This window comes from Trachurus trachurus (genome assembly GCF_905171665.1).
Source record: "Trachurus trachurus genome assembly, chromosome: 8".
Classification (NCBI taxonomy): Eukaryota; Metazoa; Chordata; class Actinopteri; order Carangiformes; family Carangidae; genus Trachurus; species Trachurus trachurus.
The window spans coordinates 22,008,358-22,031,006 of record NC_139905.1 but is presented as its reverse complement, the minus strand read 5'-3'; the positions used below and the strand labels follow the sequence as shown (position 1 = coordinate 22,031,006).

Sequence of the window (22,649 nt, the reverse complement as noted above, 5' to 3'; positions counted from 1 at the left end):
ATGCACGGTTTCTTCTCTCAGTATATTGTTTGTAGCCTATACAGTAACAGTCCTCGATGCGCCCACATTTAGATCAGGTCAACTGTTCTACTGAACTTCAGGAAGAGCTCCTGTGCTGTAGCTGCCAGTCAGGACCGAGAGGTCATTCTCACTGTGTGATTTTTCTCTTGGGATCTAGTGGCGTTAGAAATGGGGAGTTCTTATTCCACAATAAAACTATACATCTGTAAATATTTGCTGATTCCAGGAGGTCTATATTACAAACTTATTGGAAACCTACAATAGGCCTACACCCATGCAGGTGTTTCACAGCTTTGCTGATATCAACCCAACTCTCTATTTTGCTGCTCTTAAGAGGGGACTATTTCTATTAGTCTTAATGGTACATTTGGTCATTCCGATAAGTGAAAACTCACCACCCACAACTAATTCAGGTGCAGGTCTTAAGGGGCACAATCATTCACTTGTACTTGAAACCTATGAAAATGGATGTATCGGCATGATTGAGGTGGAAAATAAACCCTAATCGTGTCACACTGATGTCATCATACTGAGTTTGAAGATTCACATTTTAATACAAAGTGGGCATCATAGGATCAAGGGGTGTGAAACATGTGGAGGTGTAACCCTTTCACATTCCATTTTGTTTCAACCACAATGATGAGCAGTTGTTAATGAAACTGAAATGAATGAATATTACCCCCCCCCCCCCCCCCCCCAAAAAAAAAAAAAAAATGGGGGGGGGGGGGGTAATATTATATACAACAAAACCTCCCACTTGGTGAAAAGCAGACATGCATGTCAACAACGTGTTGGCACCAGTTTCATTAAGACAGAATCCAAAAGGCCTATTAACAAGGTTAATTAAGGGATATATGCCTGAACTGTTTGTGTGTTTGGTTTCACTTGGCAACGACTTGCTACAAATTGCCATTATCAGATGTAGCCTTGTTAGTACTGGGCCTAAAGTGAGGTGTGGACACAGGACACATGAATGCAGCATAACATCTGATTATGGGAAAAGGGATCCAGTGTTTTTGGAGCTTTATGGCCTATGTTGATTTTCTTTGATTTTCTTTCTTTGATTTTCTCTTTTCCTTTTCTAAAACAACACAATGAATCGATGGAGGAGCTCTTCAAGCCCTCCGCAACTTTGCAATTTAACCTTAGGATGAAAAATGGCACAACACACACCAACCTTTTTTGTTGCCTTCTTCGTTCAGCGATCGTATCTCTATAGCCTATAGGATTTATATGTATAATCAAAGTCTTACTCATGAATGGCTCACAGGCATCACACTCTGTAGCGCGGGCACGACCGCTTTTGCACGCGCCCCCTCTTGCGCCGCGTCCGCCGCTGCGCTGTGACCGCGCGCCTCTGGGTGCGCGCAAGAGCCACCGTCCCTACAGCAGCGGAGCAGCAGCGCATCCATCCTGCCGTGGAGCCGGGAGCGTGGAGCCGCGAGGAGCGCACAGAGAGAGCGAGAGAGAGTGAGAGTAAAGAGAGAGAGAGAGAAGATGGACGGAGGGGGATCGTTCGGAGCGGGCCGGACCGGGTCCACCATCGACCCGATTAGCTTCGCGAAGCAGCCGCAGACCATCCTCAGAGCGCTGTCCTGGGTGAGAGCGGGTTTTCTACGGTACTGCTGTTTGCGTGTGTGTAATCGTGTGTAGTAGCGTGTATAGCCGATGTGTGTGTATGTTGGAGGAGGTGGAGGTGGAGGAGGAGGAGGAGGAGGGGGTCCCTCTCTGTTGTCGTTGCAGCGCGAGACCCGTGACGTGTTCTCACTGCAAATATAGATCCTCAGAAATGCACCGATAATTGATGAGCAGTGTGTGTGATCGGAAAACCGTGGAAGGAGTGTGTGTCAGTGTTTGAGGGTGAATTTCTACAGAAATATACGGTACAGGGTGTAACCCTGTCAGGCCTGGTGGTTATCTGACACCCTGACCATGAATCTGATTTTGGTACAGATGTTTAGGCTAATGGACCGAAAACAGCTGTATCATCTCCTATCCTCATATTCTAAACAACAAAGGTTGTGAAGCACAGGCTCAGATGAGCAGTGGACCGGACCTGGATTGTGTAGAAAATAAGACAGATCCATATTCATATTCCTCAGCCTCCCCCTCATCCCCCCGTTGTTCGTGCATGGCAATCAATTATATTTTCTTTAATAAAAAAAACAGAATAACACAATCCTATTTTTGACCACACGAGCCCTTCGTGTTTTTAATCCCAATCATGTTTCCATTAATGATTTTGCTGATTTGCCCTAAACGGTCGTCGTCCGTCATCTCACCTGTGATTGGTCCGTGAGCACCATTACGCACGCAGAGCCACGGAGACGCGTCGTGCCCTGGCGTTTGATGTAACGCATCACCTTTGGGTGACACGGAGAAGGTCTTCATGGCCAGTGTAGGATCTCTACAGAACGAGGACAAGCAGTTATTTCATCCTCGCTATAGTCTCTGACTCCACATCTGACCAACATGATGTGGACTGTATGGGTGAAGCAGGGTGAGACAGGTTTCACTCTTGAAACAGGCACTGTGAACCTAAACCTACTGGCTTCCGTCCAAACAGCCCACATCAGTCCTTTAAAAAGCATTTTAGCTAATGTGCTTTATGTTTTAATTGAGATTGTGACGTGTTTTTATTCCTTTAACTGCTGAAAACCTTCAGAATTACAATTGTGTCTCATCACACAGCACCAAGCTACAATACAACAACCTCATTATCAGTGATGATTTGGAGCATTAGAGCCATTTCATCGATGTAACTGGAGATTTTTCTATAGGCCAACACTGAATACAGACGTTGGAAGTCACATCCAGTTGTTCCCAGCAAAGGGTCAAGACTATAACACAGGGTAACATGAAGCTGAACTTAATATAGGCTGCAGCACTTCAGCAAATGTTCAGTGGCGGTTAGCTGCAGAAACTAGGCCTATACCAGAAACCACTAATTCGTTTATTGTGGACAAACTCTCTCTCTCCCTCAACTAAAAAAAGTTCTTAGATTGCTGAAGCTGCTGCTCTCTTTATCTTTACATCCTCCTAAATTGAGAAAATCAAAAATGTAAAGCAAATAAGGAAGGTAGAAAGTGAACTAGTGTCAAAAACAGTCTGTGGAAAGTACAGGAAAACTGTAAATTCACAAGTTTTCCTTCACACACTCTGACAACCGTGAAAAGACTAGTGAAAATTCCTCCTTACGTTCAGATATGTAGCTTTGACAGCTTTGTCGTGCTGATTCATTAAAAGCACCCTATGTTTGTATCTGCTCAGATTATATCCACACATGTGATTAGTTTAAAATGTGCTCCCGACATTATCCCATTGTGTGCACCTCCCACATCATATGACCCAAACCCCCAAGTGCGGCTGCATTTGCGTGTGTGTGTGTGTCACACGGCCCTATTCTGCCAATGTGTGTTAGTCAGCTGATCAGTGTCAGTGTGTGAGTGGAGAACAGAGGGAGGGAGGAAGACAGCGAATAAACTATAGCGATCAGACGTGACAAGGGCTGTTATTGATAGAAACGGGATGAACTAATGTGGGGAAAAATGTTTTAGCATGATGAGATATGGCAACCTTTGTCACAATTCCTCTTTCGCTATACACACTGCCTCGGGACGACGTGATTCTTAAGAGGAAGTGAAGCATCCACCTCTTCAGTCAGTCAGTCAGAGAGAAAGAGTGGAAATTAGGTTAATGCTTTTGGTCTGAGCACGCTCAAAGAGACACTCTCTCGTAGTGAGGCCACAGTCCTGTTTCCAACGAGCCCCTGCTTGTGTCTTTTTAAAGTCATGGTGACGGGAAGCAAATGGAGATATGGTGATTGTCAAAGCAATCATCTGTACGTTGATATCCCTCTGTGTTCCTTCTCTCTTCCGCCTTACCAATCTGCCTCATCCCATTCTCTCTCTCTCTCCCTTGACTCCGCCCTCTTCCGTCCCCAACCCTCACAGATATTTTCCTTGGTGGTCTTCGCCTCTATCGTCAACGAGGGTTACGTCAATATTGGCAGCGAGCGTCTCCACTGTGTCTTCAATAAGAATGCGGATGCCTGCAACTACGGTGTGTTTGTGGGCCTGGTGGGCCTGCTGGCGTGCTCCTTCTTCTTCCTGCTCGACTACAAGTTCACCTCCATCAGCTCCGTCAAAGACAGGAAGAAGGCTGTGATGCTTGAGATCGGCTTCTCAGGTGAGGAGGAAACAAAGGGCAGTCGGTTATACAGCAAACAAAGCTGACAGGACATTTCATGGTCAAATGACCAGGAGCAGTGACAGTGACAGGTGTGAATATTATTTTACAAGTGCAGTGGGGCCTTACATGTTCAGTTATTGTACTGCAGACACATCAGCCATAAATAGCTGTCCTTGTTGATGCTTGATCATGTAAAAAGGCAGGATTTAAAGGCCGGGATTTCCCACAGGTAGACACACTTCTTTGTTTCAGATGTTTGCTTTCATGCATCAGAAGAGAGAACAAGACATTAAACCTGTTAACTAACAAGATGTCAGGGAAATGAGAATATTTTTTTATTTCTAAAGGGAACAAAGAACAGCTTCAGATGGGATTTAAAAAAAAACAAAACCTTTGTGGGTGACTGTGTTTTGTTCTTCCTCTGTAGAGTTAGACAAGGAATTACCTTTCTTTTTTGTTGTCACAATGTGTGTCTCTGTGTCTCTGGTCTCTGGCAGGTTTCTGGACCTTCCTGTACTTCGTTAGTTTCTGTTTCCTGGCCAATCAGTGGTCACGGACCACACCTGATGAGCTGCCACTCAACCAGGGGGCAGATGCTGCTCGGGCAGCAATTGCCTTCTCTTTCTTCTCCATAATCACTTGGGTGAGGATATAATGCAACCACACAGCCGCAGACATACAGAGGCACACATGCAACACTGCAGACTGATGAAGACATACTGGAGCTAAGAACAACTAGACAGGTCTAATCAAAACTAACTAAACCACACCACACTAAACTAAACTTAACTATATGCTGCTGACCAGTACAAACAAAATCATCCCAATTTTCCACAGAGCTGTTTGACTTTCCAAATTACAAAGCTAATAACTTCAAACAGCTTCAACTTCAAACAAAGGCTCAGGATTAGGGCCTCTCTGGTCAGTCTGGTTGGTCCGTTTGATAGTAATCCATTTCACTGAAGGTGAGGTGAAAACTGGTCATGCTTCTGCTGACTTACAATTAATCCTACAGACTGCACCTCCTTTAAGTAGTTATCCATAAGGTTTGTGTGTTTCGTGGTAGGATATCAACATCTTTGTCTGAACTTCATCAAAAATATTTTTGGACATAAAAAAATGTTTTAAATTTGTCTTTTGGCAGACTTAAAAGAGACGCTCTGTTGGTCACCTCTGCTGTAGTCTTTCGTTCAGCCTAGCACGAAAACTCAAAATAAGGGAAAAACCACAAGTAACAACACAGGCCAATCAGAGCCACAACATCTCTGAGTTTGTTACATTTTTGTTTGATTTGTACAGAAAGAAGGATATAAAAAAGACATGTTAACCCATTTAACAACCCTGTTATGTGCCAAACTCTGTCTTGACTGCATGGGAGCAGTAACTTATTGGAGTTTGTGCAAACTGGTGGATTTTATAACCTTTGGTCTGAGCTGAGGTACCTGTTTCCACCTGTATCCGGAGTGTATGCTAAGCTAAGCTAACCAGCTGCTACTATGATAAAAACCCTGCTTTTTAAAAGGTGTTTTCCTGACTAATATTTGGTCATGAAAACAACTGATCTTTCTATGATTTCGTCTGGGTCAGTGCCGTACCGTGAGTAGTTTTTCTGACTCTCTCTCCCATTCCCACCTCTGTAGGCTGGTCTTACAGTGCGTGCTGTCCAGAAGTATCTGCTTGGTACAGACATGACCCTGTTCACCACGGAGCACATGGATGGCGGCGCACCGACCAAGCCTTTCCCGTCCAATTCACCAGGGGGCGGTAACACTGAGACCACAGAGACCTACCAGAGTCCACCATTCACTGAGAACAACGCAGCGCCCACATACCAGGTTCCCATTTACTAGATCAGATAGACCTGATGGTGGGAGAGGAAGTCCTGGGATGGGATGAAAGTTAAAGAAAATTGCTTTCTGTGATGTTACACGTGCAGTTTTATATGTGTTGATTTTCAATAACTGTTAAAAAAAAATGGCCTCTCCTTCTTTCCTTCCTCCTCTCGTTCCTTAACATTCCAGCTTTCTCAGCACTTTTCTAGACCTGTATGTTGAACCCACTTTAGCAAACCCTCAGTGTCCTCAGATCCGAGCAGATGAGTCAAAAAAGAAAACCAGAAGAGGAGATACAGAAGAGGAGGCCTATTTGCAGTATTCAAACACGATTTTGTCAACAACAACAAAAAAAAGAAAAGTGATGAAGGAATTAACAAGTGAGTGACTCCACCTCAGAGCAGTAGTAGATTACTAAATATAGCGCAGAAGGCACTCACATGCAGCACCTTCATCATACTCTTCATTCATTCAAGTGTCAAATCCCCTCTCATGCCAAACAGTGACGGGGAATGTTTCCTTAGCTACAGTACGACCTGGTTGTTCCTCCCCCTTCCCCTGCTGCAGTTACATGTGTATTGAATCTGCATGTTTCCAAACTTAGACATCAACTAAGTGCCATACTGTACTGTGTGTCTCAGACAGTGACTTAATTTAGTAGATTTCCACATGCTGTAAAGAAAAAATACAAACAAATGACAACAATGTTTTGTGACCAAGTGCAATATCTCACATTATTATGTAGGTAGGTATATACTGTACTATAGATAGACTAGTTACCGTCAGATTAGAGCTGTTTTAGACACTGTCTCAAATTACTTACAAGTCTTTGAATTGTACTCAAAAATCTCAGGCAAATGTGACAAATTGAATTTATCTAAATTGTTCAACCTGGATTGAACAAGATCAGCGAAGTCTGTAAGATATAGATGATGAGTCGAAGCGATCCTGAGAGGATTTTTTTCATCCACAAATTATTATTATTGACAAAGTTGTTTTAAGAATTTTTTGGTCTTCCTTGATGTTGGGCAGGGTTCGTTATTTTAACACAGTTTAATGGAAAACATGCAAAAATGTTTCTCCAGTACCTTGTTACGAAGTGATTCTGGTTCACTAATGCACAGGGGTCAGTTTTCACAGTTCGATCACTCTCAAGACTCATTGGGGAAACCCAAATCAATACCTTAACATTTTTGAGTCTGTTATATGTCAGTCTCAAGCATGGATGGATTACTGAGTGGGCTCACAGACCCAGGTCCAGTGACCTAAGGAGTTAGGTGGACATCGTACTAGACACTCTGTATGAAGTGGCCGTTTCAGTTCAACATTTCTCATTAGGGAAAAAAAAAGAATGATATGACGACAACAAGATACAAAATGACCACTATGACATGCAAAATGTGCACAAGGAGAGGCAAAATGACAACAAGTAGACTTGCATTAACTGCAAAAAGACTGAATAACCCCAAACAACAATAGGGCGGCTACAAAAAGACACACAACAACGACAAAGAGTTGCAAAACGACCAAAAAGAGAAATGACCACGAAACGGGTGGGGGCCTTTTGCTCATCTGTGTCAAGGGGCTCATTGTCTCATAATCCATCCATGTCAGCCAGGGGATGTACGTCGTGGGTGATTTGAGACAGTGTCTGACGTTGAGTGTCGTATGTATAAAATGGGGCGAGTGCTGAGATTCTGGATAAGTCAGGTCTGTTTATGTTTACGTTTTAGAAGCTGCCAAACTGCCCTGTGTTCTTATTGCTGTCTTTTGATTACCACATTACTACTATGCTGTTACTGTCTATGGGAGTTTATGTAATCACAAAGCAGGAGGGAGGTCAGGTTTCTGGATGATTGAGTACAGTCTCAGGCAATGGAGAGTAAAAAAAAAACCTGTTTGTGGGAGGTTAGGGATCGCTAGCTGGCTAATTCATTGATCCTTTAACTTCGCCATTGATGGAGATGGGTCGGAATCTGTTGCCATGGTGACAGAGACAGGTTTGGGTGGATGTGGGTCACTAATGATGTAGATAGTAATCATGCCAACTATGTCGGTGCGTAGCAGTGTCTCTGTGTCATGGTTCACGTCCACTCGCCCATCAGTGAATCTGTGTTTTTGGTGTGTGTGTGCATGTGTGTGTGAGTGCGTCCTCGTGCAACAGGTGTACATGTGCACCTGCATTAACATGCATGAGAGACTGTAAATCTGCGTGTTTGTGTGACAAAGTGTGAGTGTGTGCAGTCGATTCAATTCTGTGGTGCATAAAAGTTATTTTCTCAGACTTGTGTTCGTCAGAGTTTTAGTGCAGAGGAGGAATCATTTGTCTGTTTCACCATTTAATTAATTCCCCCAAAAGAAAATTAAGTCTTTCTGCTTAATATATATTATATCAGTGTCACTGTCAAGATATGTCAAGTTATGGGGCGGCGTTTAGCTCAGTAGGTTGAGCAGCCGCCCCATGTGTTGAGGCTACAGTCCTCTCTGCAGGCGGCCCTGGCTTGAATCCCGCATCGAGCGGCCCTTTCCTGCAAGTCATCCCCCCCTCTCTGCCTCCCCATTTCCTGTCTCTCTCTTGACTGTGCGGTCCATTAAAGGCGAAAAAGCCCAACAAATATACTTTAAAAAAAGATATGTCAAGTTATGAAATGAAAAGAAATGATTTTTTTTTCTATTTTTATTTTTTGGATGAAAGAGCCAAATATAAAACGTACTATTAGAGTGATATAATTGACCTGTAGAATGCCTTGCCTGCTATTCTAATCTGATCCCATGAAGGCTCCATTGCAGTGGGACAATTGACGCTCTTTTGAGTTTTAAAAGTAATGATGATAGTAATGCATGGAATTGTTGTATAAGACTTACTATATATTGAATACTATGTAATTCTTAAGTTGACTCCAAAGCGTTTTGCAAAGTGGGATTCGCCAACAATCAACAATGCACCAACAGCATTCCTTCTTGTGTTGTAGTTATCACAGTAGGCTATATGGTCAGAAATGTGTCCACACACCCAGATTACACCCTAAGAAGAAAAATTAAAAAAAAAAAAAAAATTTAATGCCCCCGAAAAGCTGACTGTAAGTCAAAGGAACCTAAGTTATACCTGACCCCACAACCTGCGGCTTTGAGCTACAGGATGCTAACAGGCAGAAACAGCTAACAAAGCTCAGGCTCTGTGTTCCAGTCCTAACCATAAAATCTCAATATGAGGGTTTATCTACTGTAAGTAATCAAAAAGTAAGGTCACAAAAGTCAGATGAGTATACTTGTAAGGAAATGGCTCTTAAAGCAACTGGATATAAACCTTTGTGTTCCTGAAGTTTCTATTTCCAGCACTAAAAAGTACAAAAAGTCTGTCATAGTCTTGTAAATCAGATCAAAGACTACTTGTTTAGGATTTACACGTGAGCATGATCTTGTGTGTTTTATTCACCAGACTGTCTATGAGTGGGTAGTTAAGTGAGTAGTGAGCCGGTTTAAACTGAGGGTTGTTCCAGTAGTGCTTTCTTTCAGGGTTTGGTTTGGGGCTTTGAGGAAGGCGTGCAACACTGCTGGGGACTGGACTATTACTAGATGAGGTTTGAGGTTGGGTTGATTTTCCAAATACTTTCATGTCCTCAGGTGCACGGTGGGCTACCGATAAATCTATTTGGTAATGCTAATTTCTACACTTGTGACTTTTGCATGTTTAAGCCAACAACAAAAACTATAGTCACGTATTTTTAATTAGGTATTTTTTGGATATATCTTTACAATGGATTCCCCACCTTTGAGGCGGCCATTGTTTTTTCTTCACCATAAATTATGATAAATACCAACTTGCAGATACTTGAGGCATTAAATGTGCTATTTGACCTGGTACTTTTCATGACATTGTCTTTTAGGTCAGACACTGCTTAATTATGCACTGGTTTTCAAATCTCACAAAATGCTGAACAGTATATGACATTTATTGTATTTACACCTTCTTTACTGTACCCCTCAACATGGTAGTCTGCATCGTTTCCCGTGCTGGATTTTAATTGGCTACAATTTAAATGAATATCAGTGGTTAAAGTTTTAAATCTCTACGTTTATTTTCCTCCCCATCGAACTATACAATTAATGTAAAATCTAAATAATACTATGAACATGCTGAAATATGAGAAACCACCAGTATAGTTCAGTGGTTGGGTGTGACTGGGGTATTGATGGTCAGGTTGTATTTTTGTTCTCAGTGCTTCGGTCTCTTCAGTCAGTGTGGTAGATAAAAATAATAATACAAGCATTCTCTGTGTTTTTGTGCTCTGGCCCATGTACACTAGTGTGGTATTGGTTGATTGTAAAATTCAGTATGTTATTGAAGTAAATGGAACCTGTGTGTGATGATGTCCAGGGTCTGGTTTGTCCTGTACTACTGAAAATAAAAAAAATAATATTAATGATTATTTATTAACTAGTATGCACTCTTTGTTGGAAATACTTTGTTTGACCGCACTTAAAGGGGCCGTCGGCACCAAAATCAAAGTTTTATGTGATCACGCCGTCTTTTTCTTAGACTAAGATACAATGATGTGATATACGATATGTATTAATGCCGGTGCCATCAATTGTGGGGTTTCCAGTAAATTACATTGCATCGGCATTTCAATATTCTGCCCCATCAATGCTAATGATGAAAATTTAACCCCGTTGAACAAATAAGTAAACGTTGATTTTGTAGTGTGCTACCCCTTTAACATGTTTCTTCTGAGTTGTTTCTCCTTGTTCTGAAGATGTTTGATCTCTTCAGTGTAAAAACGCCATGTACAGAGATGTGTGTCACTGTCTATTAGCTGAATGTCTCTGGACTGCAGTCTGACCGTCACTCCAATAAAAAAGATAACATGTTTTGGACTGCCTGTTTCTGTGCCTGAGTTTACTGTGTGAAGTTTGGTCCACTTTTAAATGACATAAGATTTTTTTTTATATATCTTTTTAGGAAAGACGTAATCATTGGAAGAATTTAATTACTGGAAAAGTTTGACTCAGATTTCCCAGATCTTATGAAATGACCACTGCAGTTCTGTTTTCCCCACATATGCATAATAACTACTCCACAGATGGCTGTTGAGGCAGAGGCACAGATATTAAACAGAATTTTAACAATAGTGTTTGGGCTGCACACTCAATTTTGGGGGGTATTTTTATTTGAAAAATCATAATTGATAAACCTTTTCTTTAAAGATTGTGATCTTACTCTATCACCACTCTCATCTCACACACACACGTTTGGGTCTTGTTCACTTGATGTATTCCTGACTGTTTTCATAATCACAGCTAGATACCTAACTCCACCTTAATCTTAGTCTCTTCAAGTCAACATACATTCACACACACACATATGCACACATCACTCCCAGCGAAGGGTCCTGAGAGAGAAGATGAACAGACTGCACTGAATCTATCCAGTGTCTCCTTAGACACAGTAAACATGTCCAGTGTGCCAAAGCTTTAATTGAGTGTGTAGTGTTGGGAAAGATGATACGTTTTTGTGTTGCCAGTGATATGATAGCATTAGGCATTTATTTATAATAACTCATTGTATGAAGAAATGTATACCATGACCTCAGGGGTTATCATCCCATTCCACCACTCCTCCTTAAAAAGCAGATAGACTAGTTGAAAACTGGAAAACAGGAAAGGGAGTTCTTTAATTGTTCATGTCTTTAGTTTCCATTTAAACCTGGCGCAATAGCACTGCCTTAATTAACCAGTTCATCTGTCAACCAATAATCCAGATCTACTGGTTGAGTGACATGAGCAGAATAAATGAAAACATTATAGAAAAACATTGAAACTGTGAACCAAAATTTGTTCTAATTCCTGAAGCAGCTTCCTTCGTGCCATTCACCCTCCAACATGACACCACTGACCGGAAGTAAATCCATTCACTCACTCAACACTTTCCTCTGGATGAAACAACCAGCAGTTAAAAAGCAATTAAACAGCTACAATTAAATAGATATGGTTCTAAAATGTTGAACAGAACATGTTTGTGTTTATTTTTGTTATTTAACCAAGCAGCCCCTCTGGGGAATTATACATAACTTTATCAACTTGGTTGTTGACAAAAGACAATTTTGTTATCGGTGTGAAAGCACAAAGCATGGTACAAAATGCAAATTGACATTAACTTGTATTAGGGAGCAAAAAAAATTATTCAAGTAAAGCCTTTGCTTGTCTCTCTGTTTTCATTAAATAAAATGATAGTTCTGCTTCGATGTCGCCGGAGCCAGTGCCAGCTGGAGACGCCCTCAAATGATGCCAGTTGAAAGAAGAGTTGGACTGGGGCAACCCTGTGCGTCTAAACTGTAAAACCATTCACACAAACCAATCGATGTAATCCTCGGCAGAAAGTAAAAACATTATAACCCCTTTCAAATTCACCTTCAACGTGAGATATAGGCCCCGAGCTCCTCTGAGGTGTGGTCACACAGTAAGCAGGCTGCTGTTTCTCCACCCAGGCTCCTGCAGGGCTGCAGGGGGCAACTGAACTGAAAATCTGCCTCACAATGGCAAACAGAGCAGAGAGAAGAAAAAAAAATAGGGGCTAGCTAATGATACGGCTAATTGACTGCAAGGAAGGGAACTCCTCGCTCTCCCTGATGTGCATGGTCTTGTGGGAGTTGAAGTCTTTCGGGGCCAGTACCTGTCTGCAAGTGGGACACACCTGGCAGTCAAGCTCGGCCGCTACGTTAGCCACGGCGGTGGGTGTCTGCCAGGCATTCTTCTTGTTCTTGTTTTTCTTTCCTCCTCCTCCTCCAGCCCCCGACTGCTTCTCCAGGGCCTTACAGTCTCCGTGGGCGCTCAGCAACTCCTGCTGCTTGCCGGTGTCGGGCAAGAGCACCAGCAGCTCGTTGAAGATGCGGTTGAAATCCTCTCCGAGCAGGTCCTTACAGCTGCGGTGATACTGGACTGCCGCTATCACGCCCTGGTAACAAGTACACAATCGCAGGGGAAGGGAAATCTGTGGTTACTGGATGAAAGTACGACATCTTAAAAAAAAACCTCATGATCATAATTTTACTAAGTACCTGTCTGAATTGTGCAGAGTAGTTTTTGAACTGGTTGAACTTTGACTCGTCGTTGTGGAGGTACTTTCTAATGGATTGGATCAGCTCCAGGTTCCTCTGCTGGAAGTCCTCCGGCACTAGGTAACCGCTGCTCGATACCTTAGGTGGCCTGGGGTCGAATAAAAAAATATTAACATAAAAAAAAAACCATTTGTAGCAGAGAGGGTCAGCAGGGTCGTCATATATAAAACACAGCAGCTCACTGGTTGACAGCAGAAGGAGCAGGCTCCACCACGTTGCTGTTGAGGGGGATCCCAGTGAAGCCTGGAGGAGGCTTGGTGGCCGAGACTCCCAGACCAGGTGGAGGTGGGGGCATAGTGGAGGATGGGGCAGGAGCTGAGGCCTTCATCGGGAAGGAGGTCTTGAAGCCTGACAGATACACACAGGGTGGGTTACCATCTCCCCCACTTCAGAACTCCAGCTCTCATGAAGCAACACAATAACATCCTCGCTTCTGTTACCAGACTGTGCGTTTCACGAACACAAATGTTTTGGTCTGACTTTCAGATGTTTGGGAACATGAAGAGTCAACTTGTCAACTTGTCTCTGTAAGTGTTGTGAGGTGGAAAGTTACAAGCGAATATCAATGCCAATAAAATTCCATGGCCCACTCCCCCCACAGGACATCATTATTTTGATTATATTGTTAAAGCAACTACAGAGAACTTTTAACTGGATATGCAAAGGCCTCTTGTTTCTGCTGATGTCTCTGTATGACCTACAACAGCAAATGAGGCCATAAGCTATTTCTTAAAAGTGTAACTCTCGGCCCACTGGACGAAACGATTTACGGCACTCAGACCTGAGACGGCACGTGTGAGCCAGATAAGCGTCTTTACGGCAATATGCGCTAGAGCTCATGGGAAATGCAGTCAACCCAAAATGAAAGTTCTTTGTAGATGCTTTAAAATAACAATTTGGATTCAGATGCCTGTCTTAGAAACAAATTAAGATGTTTTGTTCTTTTTTTTTTTCGGTGCGGCACTTTTCATTGTGGCTTTTGGTTGTTTTCAACTTTTCTATGATGAGCTGCATCAAGGGAAAGTCTTTGTCTTTGATGTCAGACTATAACACCTGTTGGATTGTTATACTGGCCTCATCAGTCCCTGGAGAATCACATCTCCACCACGATCAACTGTAGACAATTGAGTACGACACAAACACAAATACTCAAACAAAACTGCCACATACATTTGCATCTCCTGTGAACATGTTATCATTGTTGACGGCAAAAAGCAAAGACAGGAAAAAGAGCTTGTTGTACCTGGCGGGGGTTTCTTGGTCATGAGAGCGGGAAACTCTTCTTCCTGTTCAAGAGGGGGGTTTGTATTGGGATGAGGGTTAACGGCCACCGTCTCCTTGACAGTGGGTGGTGACTTCTCAGGGTAGCCGTTAGCCAATCCGCTGGTCAGTGCCGCGGTCACAGTGCTGGAAAGAGGTTTGTTGCAAGTTTTCTCAGGGACGTTCTCCTTCTGCACGGCCGTTTCCACTGAGATCGTATTTACATTTGTTGTTGCTGTCGAAGACACGGACGCAGACGGAGCGGCGGCGTTCTTCTGCTGTTTTTTCTTCTTGTTGGCTTTGGAGGTAGGGAGATCGGCGTTGATGGTCGGGCTTGGACAGCTGACGGGCGCAGAGGGGGGTTTACTGTTGCCTGTTTTAACAGTGAGCAGAGAGGAGATATCCAACATGGTGGGCACTGAGCGGAACTCCTGCTGCGTCAGTCCTCCGCTCTCGTCCTCTGATAAGGGAGGAGAACGGGCGGACGCTGCCTTCCCATTCTCTCCCATTTTCTTTTTCCTCTTTGAAGATGCGGAAGTTGAGGAGGAGAGGAGCTGAGGGCCAGAGGGCGCCGACAAAAAGTTAGGGGGAGGTCTGGAGGAGGGAGGCGGATGAGACATGGGTTTAGTCACAGCAGTGTGGTTGGACCAAGCAGATTTGGCGCCTGCTGCAGGTTTGGGGGGCCGGATTTTGGACACAAGGGCGGGGAAATCCTCCTCTTGGAAAGAAGAATTCTTCTTCGGTTGGGCAGAGTAAGCTGGGGTCATCGGAGACGCAACGGCAACGGCAGAGAGGCTGGGGAAGTCGTCTTCCTTCAAAGCTGCGCGGGCTGCTGGAACAGGTGCAGGAGCTGGCTTTACTCTGGGGAGAGATGCGCAACAGTTACAGAAATTGAACATGCCGGCACACCAGAGTGCTTGATGACAACTTCATTTTGTTTTATGTGTAGAACATTACATGGAAGGTGCAGCTGTGGCTCCCAAAGCTGGGAAGTCATCCTCTTCTCCAGGATTAGTGCTCTTCATTGTTCTTACTGTCAAAGAGGTCACGATAAACGTGTCAGAAACCACCAGTTCTTTCATGACTAAAAACACACTCGAAACTAGAACACACGCTCCACACATGAAATGATCAGTAGCTTTTTTCACCTGGAGGTTTGTTTGTTGGTTTGTTTGTTGGTTTGATGTGTCCGGTCCTGTGTCTGGGCTCTTCTGGTTCTGTTCTCTCCGTCCTCTCCTCTCTGATGTGTTTGGGAGCGCTCCTCTCCTGCGCCGCCCCTCTCTCCTCCTGTCTACGCACTGCCATGGACGCCCGAATAGCAGCTTCCATCTGCCTGTCCTCGTCCTCTCTGCGTGGACAAGCAAACGAGCGAGTATAGTCAAAGGAAACAAGGAACCAATCACGCAACCACAGAAGCACCAGGACTGAAAATACACTGGAAATCTGTCAGTAACAAATCAATAAAAAACAGAAACAATTCAATTCAAAAGGCTCTGGTGGAGAGACTTAAAGGGGTAGTTCAACATTTTGGCAAATTCGCCTATTGCCATAATCCCTATAGTCATAGCAGTAGGTTCATTACTTTAAAGCAGATATCAGTGGAATGTTTTTGTTAATATAAGTCCTAAATAGTCCTATTTTCCGTCAGCAATCACTTACATGAAGTATTTCAGCCTAAACACGAGTCTCTCCGTCACTCTGCTCTGCTGTAACCCGAGGAGAAAATTTTCCTTGTGGGATACAAGTGTTATCCAATGAGGAGAGAGAACGGCATGAAGGGCTGTGTGTGCAGCCAAGGGATGCGCGTGAATGTGGTGACGTAGCACGAGGACCAATTGATGCCTGACAAGGGCGGGGGCTGCTAACTCATGGTGCGTTCAAAGAAACTCGTACTTTGTGTTTTTCCTTCCTGTGAAGTCATACCAGTTCGATCTGGTACGAGTTCACGGGTTGGAAGTTACGAGTGGCCGTTATAGGGAACTTTCACAGACAACAGGATGGTAAAAACACGAGCTACGGGTTACCTGGAACGCTACCAAGTCGTAGTTGTGACTTGAAGCTGTAACTTACGGTTTCAAAAGCCTGCCTTGAACGCAGCATTAGCCGAAACGGCCGCGAAGCTGATATCTGCTTTAAATTATCGGTGCATGTTGTTTTGAAATCCACAGGGCAGAGAGGCGAGCTGCTCAGTGAACACAATGGAGGTGAATGGTACAGGTCCTCTGTCCCTCATCAAACTCATCAAATACACAATCCAACAACTCCAAAACGCTCTCGTGGACAAGTTGTGACCTGCACATTCACCACGCTATGAAATAATTGTGTATAATTATGTAACATTACGACACATGAAGCAAATACTCGGAATGACTTGCGCTTTAAAAAAACTACACCCAGCAGCCGTGTGTATTTCGGCTATGCATTTCCCTCAAAAACAATGTGCACAGTTGTGTCACAACTTGTCCACCAGAGCATTTTGGAGTTGTTGGATTGTGTGTTTGATGAGGACATGGGACCTGTACCATTCACCTCCATTGTGTTCGCTGAGCAGCTCGCGTCTCTGCCCCGCAGATCTCAAAACAACATGCACCGATAATTAAAGGTAATGAACTTACTGCTATGACTATAGGGATTATGGCAGTAGGCGAATTTGCCAAAATGTTGAACTATCCCTTTAAGTTCAGCAACTGTCGAAATAAAGAATGACATGCATAGGCATTAAATATTTTCCATATTCACTCCCCTTAAAAGAACTGGTAACTGAGACTCACCGAGAGTATCTCCAGCTCTTCTGTCCCCCATGGGGCCGTCCTCTTCCTCCTCTGTTGTGACGCGACTCCTCGTAGTCGTCGCCTGTCACCATAGCTGAGGAGACACACACACTTGTTTTACTCACTGCCTCAAAATCACATTCATTCACCAATAATCCTAATGGAACGGTGAGTGTTGGTTTTTCTGTTCAACAAGTATGTCTTCCTTTCACAGACACAAACACAACGTCCACACCGACCTTCATTTCTCCTCTGTTGTCTCGGCGCGTAGTTGAACTGCAGGTCGATCTGGCGGTTCTGTCGAGCCTCGGCCCGGTTCTTGCTGTGCGCTGCGGCCTTGTGAGCCTTGTAGTCGATCTCGGTGCGGAAAGCGTGGGTGAACTGCTCCGTGGCACAGCAGCCTTCCTCGCACAGGTAGTGACTCTCTCTGAAGTGCTCGCTCAAGTACTGATAATCGCTGTTGACAGCAGGTTTTTAAAAATGAAATTTTAGCCACATCGCCATTCATCTCAGTGAAAAATTCATGACTGAATGTTGTTTGCGTGTGAGAGGGAGCTATACACACACCTGTAGTATTCCTGAGAACCATCTGCGTCGCAGAAGTGGCAGAAGAAGTGGTCCCTGCGTAAGTGTTTCAGCAGCTCATCATTATCAAGGTAACGGTCATCGCAAAACTTGCAGAGTGGATGTCCTCTGTGACTGGTGTCGTCTGGATCTCCATGTGCTCTGTGACGGGCCAGTTCCTTACGGTTGTACCACTTCCGCTCATGGGAGAAGATCTGGCAGGAGAAGTGAAGTTTAAAGAACAAGGGATTGACAGAACTCTTGATCTTGATTATCTTCCCTCACAAACACATTGACAGATAGTTGATTAATAGCAACTGGGGGAAATCCTGATGTTTCGATGAACCAACAAATATTCCATTCAGGTTAAACCATCCCTGTCTCACCAGCCCTCTCTCTCTGTGTGTCTGTCAAACTTCTTATTCTAATCGTAAGTATTTCAATACTAATCCACAGAATATTGATTTGTTGATTCTGAAGAGTTAGTAGTTAATACTGCGAGGACTGTGTATACCTTGAGGTGCTTTGTGCAGAGCTTGCAACAGAAGAGCTCATGCTGCTTCCTCATGTGCTGCTCCAGTTCCTCAAACCTGGAGAAGACCTTAGGCTCCGAACAGCGGACACACTCTGGTAACAGCAGATGCCTGAAAACACACACACACACACAGACATTTGTGAACATTTGAACAGACTTCAGTTGAGGCATACATGTGATCACAAACCATCCAGTTATTTTCACATAAAAACATACACACTTGTTGAATTCAAACTTTGCCCAAGACATGAACTGTAGACTGAACAGCTTTTATAAGCAGTAAAAACACAGTAGGGAACATGGCATTATAAGGAGACAGCACTGGAGGCTTTACCCAATTTATCCTGCTACTTTTAGTCATATTATTTCTGACATGACCAGAGGAACTTTTCCAATTGTGTGTGGGTAGGAGAAGTAATTTCAATATGGTTGTGTGTTGTCATTTTGGTAGGTAGTCTTTACCATATAATTCTCCTCTCTCTGTTGACATTAAGACTTTGGACCAAATCACAATTCAGTATTTCATCCACTCCCCATGGACCAAATTCCTGGCTGTGACTGGCCCTACCTTTAACGCCTGCTACTTTGGTTTAAAACAAACTGAAAAAACCAGCAACTGCAACTTCAACTTGGTGAGAAATCAGCCTGAGAGCTACTATCTATTAACTATTTACAATCTATGGACCACACAATCATTAACAGACAGAACAGTACCTGTACTTCGCATAGATTTTCTCATCACCAAAATAGATATCTTGCTTCCTCTCACAGGGGAACTGCTGGTAGGGCAGGGATGAGAAGGCGTCCAGTTTTTTCACGAACACCACCTGAGAACAACATGGCAGTCAGAAAAAAGGGAATTATGGACATCTCATGCCAAACAAACTTTTTGGAGAAAGTAGGAGGAGTGAATAAATCTGTAGTGCACCATTGAAACAACAAAAATACCCTAAAGCAGGTTTTACAGTGGTGCTAGTACTCTATGTCCAAAAAACAAAACAACAAAAAAAAAGGTTAAAGACCATTTTAGAGGCTGAAAATGTTGTGGATGTATTTTTCTGTATTTGAGCCACCAACCGATTCAGATTGCATATGAAGAATTCGCTATGATGTATAATGTTATAGGAACTATCAAATACTGATACAGGAGCAAATGTTATGAGTCTGAATGAATAAAAAAAAAAAGCATTTGTTTGTTTAAATAACGTTGTGTTATTTTTGTGTGTTTTTTTGTGGTGGGTATTAGATCCCAATTTATTGTAATGTGTCACCCTGTCACTCCCTTTCAGGATATGCATTGCATCACCACGTTCTTGCTGCTACACAGCCCATTAACCATTGTGGTTTCACACCAACATTATGTAATGTTTAGGCTATCCTATGGAAGTATGGGAATATATTCAGTTGATAAAACACAGTCATGACAGACAGTTTAACACATTCATGTTCTGTCAAACAAAGCAGTCCAAGATGTAACAGTTCATCGAGGCTGTTTTCATGAAATTAGTAACATATACTTTCCAAGGGAGTGAAGACAGGAGTGGCACTGGGACTGACAAGTTGGTTAAAGTCCATTTAAAACACATGCATGTGACAGGACAGAAGGTGTGACTAGTTGACAAGCTGCACACTGGCTACTTTTAAAAAGGTTTTATTAACTGAGCAGGCGAGGTGAAACATTGTCAACCTGGCTAACGATGAAGTTGCCACCTGACATTTTCTGACACAGACCAGTGAATCACAAAATCACTTCCACATCAATTAAACGAGCTTTTTTATATTAAAAAAAAAAACCCAGTCACGCCACCTAAAGTCAAACCAGCACACTGACAGCTGCAGACTTATCGCAGGCCAATTTGTCAGCTGGCTCCACCTGACTTAAGGTAAAGCTAACCTAAGTTACATGTATTGCCTTGCTAGTGTTAGCGTTAGCCACCTTAGCTGCGCTACTGACAGCCCAAAAAGTAGTCTGAGCAGCTGGCAGGCACCGCTATGCGATATGTCCTGTTAACTAGCACTTATTTTCATTTACTGTACACGTACATAACATTGCAGAATTCAAACTCAGCCTATTTTCGCTAGAGTGACAGTGTCAGGGCGGTGGGCCTAGCTAGCAGCACCAGGCGCCATCCCCGGGCTAGAGTAGCGGGGCAACGCGCACCTTGTCGAGCTCCTCCCGGCAGACGGCGCAGTACTTCTGGTCGCACAGCACCCGCATCTTGGTGGAGCAGCGGTAGCAAACCGGGTGGTCGCATTTTCCCAAGGCGAAGATATCGACTTCCTGGCAGCACAGGACGCAGTACTTCTCGGTCTCTTTAGTGGGTGTTGGATCCATGTTGGCGAAAAAGGCACAATTTCAACCTTAATACTATTTGTTATTGCGGTGGGAGAGAGGCAGACAGGCACCGCCGCTGAAGTGCTTACGTAATAATGAAAGTCTCGGCTACTGCCGCGTCACGTAACTGGTGGAGATGGGCGATCTGTATAGCATGAGGATGGGGACACGCTGCTCCGCTGCGGGGGCAGCTACACCCATCACACCTGTGTGGATCTGCGCAGGCGTTCATGACGGCTCCACGTGTGTAGCATGGTGTGTGCCGGTGTCTGGGCTGATATGAGATCCTGTTCTCAGGCAAATATTCTGTGCTGGATACTAGGATAGGAAATATAGTGGATCCCTGGATATTTATGATGATTTCATGAATCTCTATGACATCTGAATCTCTAGGAAAGATAACATGTTTCACATTAACAAGGATGGATCACATTATGATGAATCCTAGTACGTCTATTTACAGTTTTTCTCTGGTGGTTTGGCTCATTTCTTGAAACAGAAATTACATTCTTAAAACTATAAGACCATTTGGCCAAACAGTCTTACAGTTCTGCACAACATTACAGCTCACTAGCAAAAGCACATATCTCTCCCAAAACTGTTCACACATGCTTCAAAACTAGATTCCTTTACCATGTAAAGTGTCAGTACCATCAAAATGGCAAAGATCTTTCTCAATTGCTTTTGGCTCATTTGCATTCACTTAGTGCTTTTACCAAAAAGAAACTGGATGGTTCAGCATAACACCATGGATGAGCTGCAGAACCTCATATCTCTCCCAAAACAGTTTACTTATGTGTCAAAACCAAACTTCTTTCTCATGTAAGTAGTCAGTGCCCCCAAAATGCATCATCCCTGTGGCATTCTGTGAGCACTGCAAGTCAAAATGCTTAGATGTTTTGTCACTATGGCAGAGACGTATAAAACCTAAGAAAAGGACTTTACAGTAAGAGCAGCCTCCAAAGTTTGACATCATCACACACACTGCACTCATATTGCCAAGGAAATTGTAACCATTTTTATTCACATATAGCCTACATAAAGTAACTCAAGATTATGTACTGTAAAAACAAAATGTATAGGCCTACAGTTCTCTGTACATGTATGTTTATACTGCAAAAGGTACAGGCCCTAGCCAAGCTCTATATATACGCGTTTGGCAGCATTCACAATCATAGACAGCACCAGTCAGGTAGCTAAACAGCTGATTGATTGGTCATCTGAGATGTAGGAACTCCTCCTTCGTTAGTCAAGTTCTAATTTCACCTGACTGTCAATTACTGTCATGAATTTATGAAATGCTGCAAGAAATTCATATGGTTTTCATGGTATTAGCCTACAGTATGTTGACTAATTTTGACAGTTGAACAGACTATTGTGCATATGATGATTTACACAGTGAAATCATGCTGACATGTTTTGGAGAGAGCAACCATTAGACTGAGAATCAACTAATCAGCTTAGATCAGCAAGATCTATTCATTTGGAAAATGTGCTAAATGTATGCTCATTGTGCTAACTCTAGGGTACTTGTACATAACCATTTGCAAAGATGCACTAAGACACTTGAGACATGTACTAAGACATTTGCAATTTGATGAAATCAATGAGAAATGCCATTCTGTTGTGAACATTTGCAAGGTGGTTTGGAGATTTGTCCATGTTATTTTGAGAATGTGATTTCTGTTTCAAGAATTGAGCCAAACCAATAGAGAAAAACTGTAATAATAAATGAGTGAAAAGCGCAAAATCCTGGTGTAAAAATTAAAGTTAAAGTGACTATTTGTTTCTATAGATTTCACATCAATTATGACTGCATGTAGCCTGTGTCCCGGTGTCTTATTAAATATGTTGTCTTTTAACCCCCTACCCCACGTGTATGATAAGGTATGTGAAGTCTCAGTTTAGTCTTTCTCAAGGTAAACCTGAAAATGTAATCAGGTTTATCAGGTTTTTTTTTTTTTTCAGGTAATGTTTGTTAGGAAGTTCATACAAACTGTTTGTTTTTTTTTACCTTAGAGT

General features: G+C 43.1%; 2 protein-coding genes across 2 annotated transcripts; one reads left to right on the top strand and one right to left on the bottom strand.

Annotated features, from left to right (window-relative positions):
- Positions 1-1,518: 1,518 nt before the first annotated feature.
- syngr3a (synaptogyrin 3a) lies at positions 1,519-6,062 on the top strand (the record flags this gene model as incomplete). Its single annotated transcript, XM_083977184.1, has 4 exons — positions 1,519-1,620; positions 3,975-4,209; positions 4,710-4,855; positions 5,853-6,062. The coding sequence occupies 4 exons, from the start codon at positions 1,519-1,521 to the stop codon at positions 6,060-6,062; spliced, it is 693 nt and encodes a 230-aa protein (XP_083833310.1).
- A 5,578-nt stretch (positions 6,063-11,640) lies between these two features.
- znf598 (zinc finger protein 598) lies at positions 11,641-20,730 on the bottom strand. The gene is made up of 12 exons (XM_083977314.1): positions 20,454-20,730; positions 19,007-19,119; positions 18,272-18,401; positions 17,761-17,972; positions 17,433-17,650; positions 17,194-17,287; positions 15,571-15,770; positions 15,380-15,455; positions 14,406-15,283; positions 13,345-13,510; positions 13,103-13,250; positions 11,641-12,999 (listed from the first exon to the last, which is right to left on the bottom strand). The coding sequence occupies exons 1-12, from the start codon at positions 20,625-20,627 to the stop codon at positions 12,619-12,621; spliced, it is 2,790 nt and encodes a 929-aa protein (XP_083833440.1). The 5' UTR covers positions 20,628-20,730; the 3' UTR covers positions 11,641-12,618.
- Between the last annotated feature and the right edge of the window lie 1,919 nt (positions 20,731-22,649).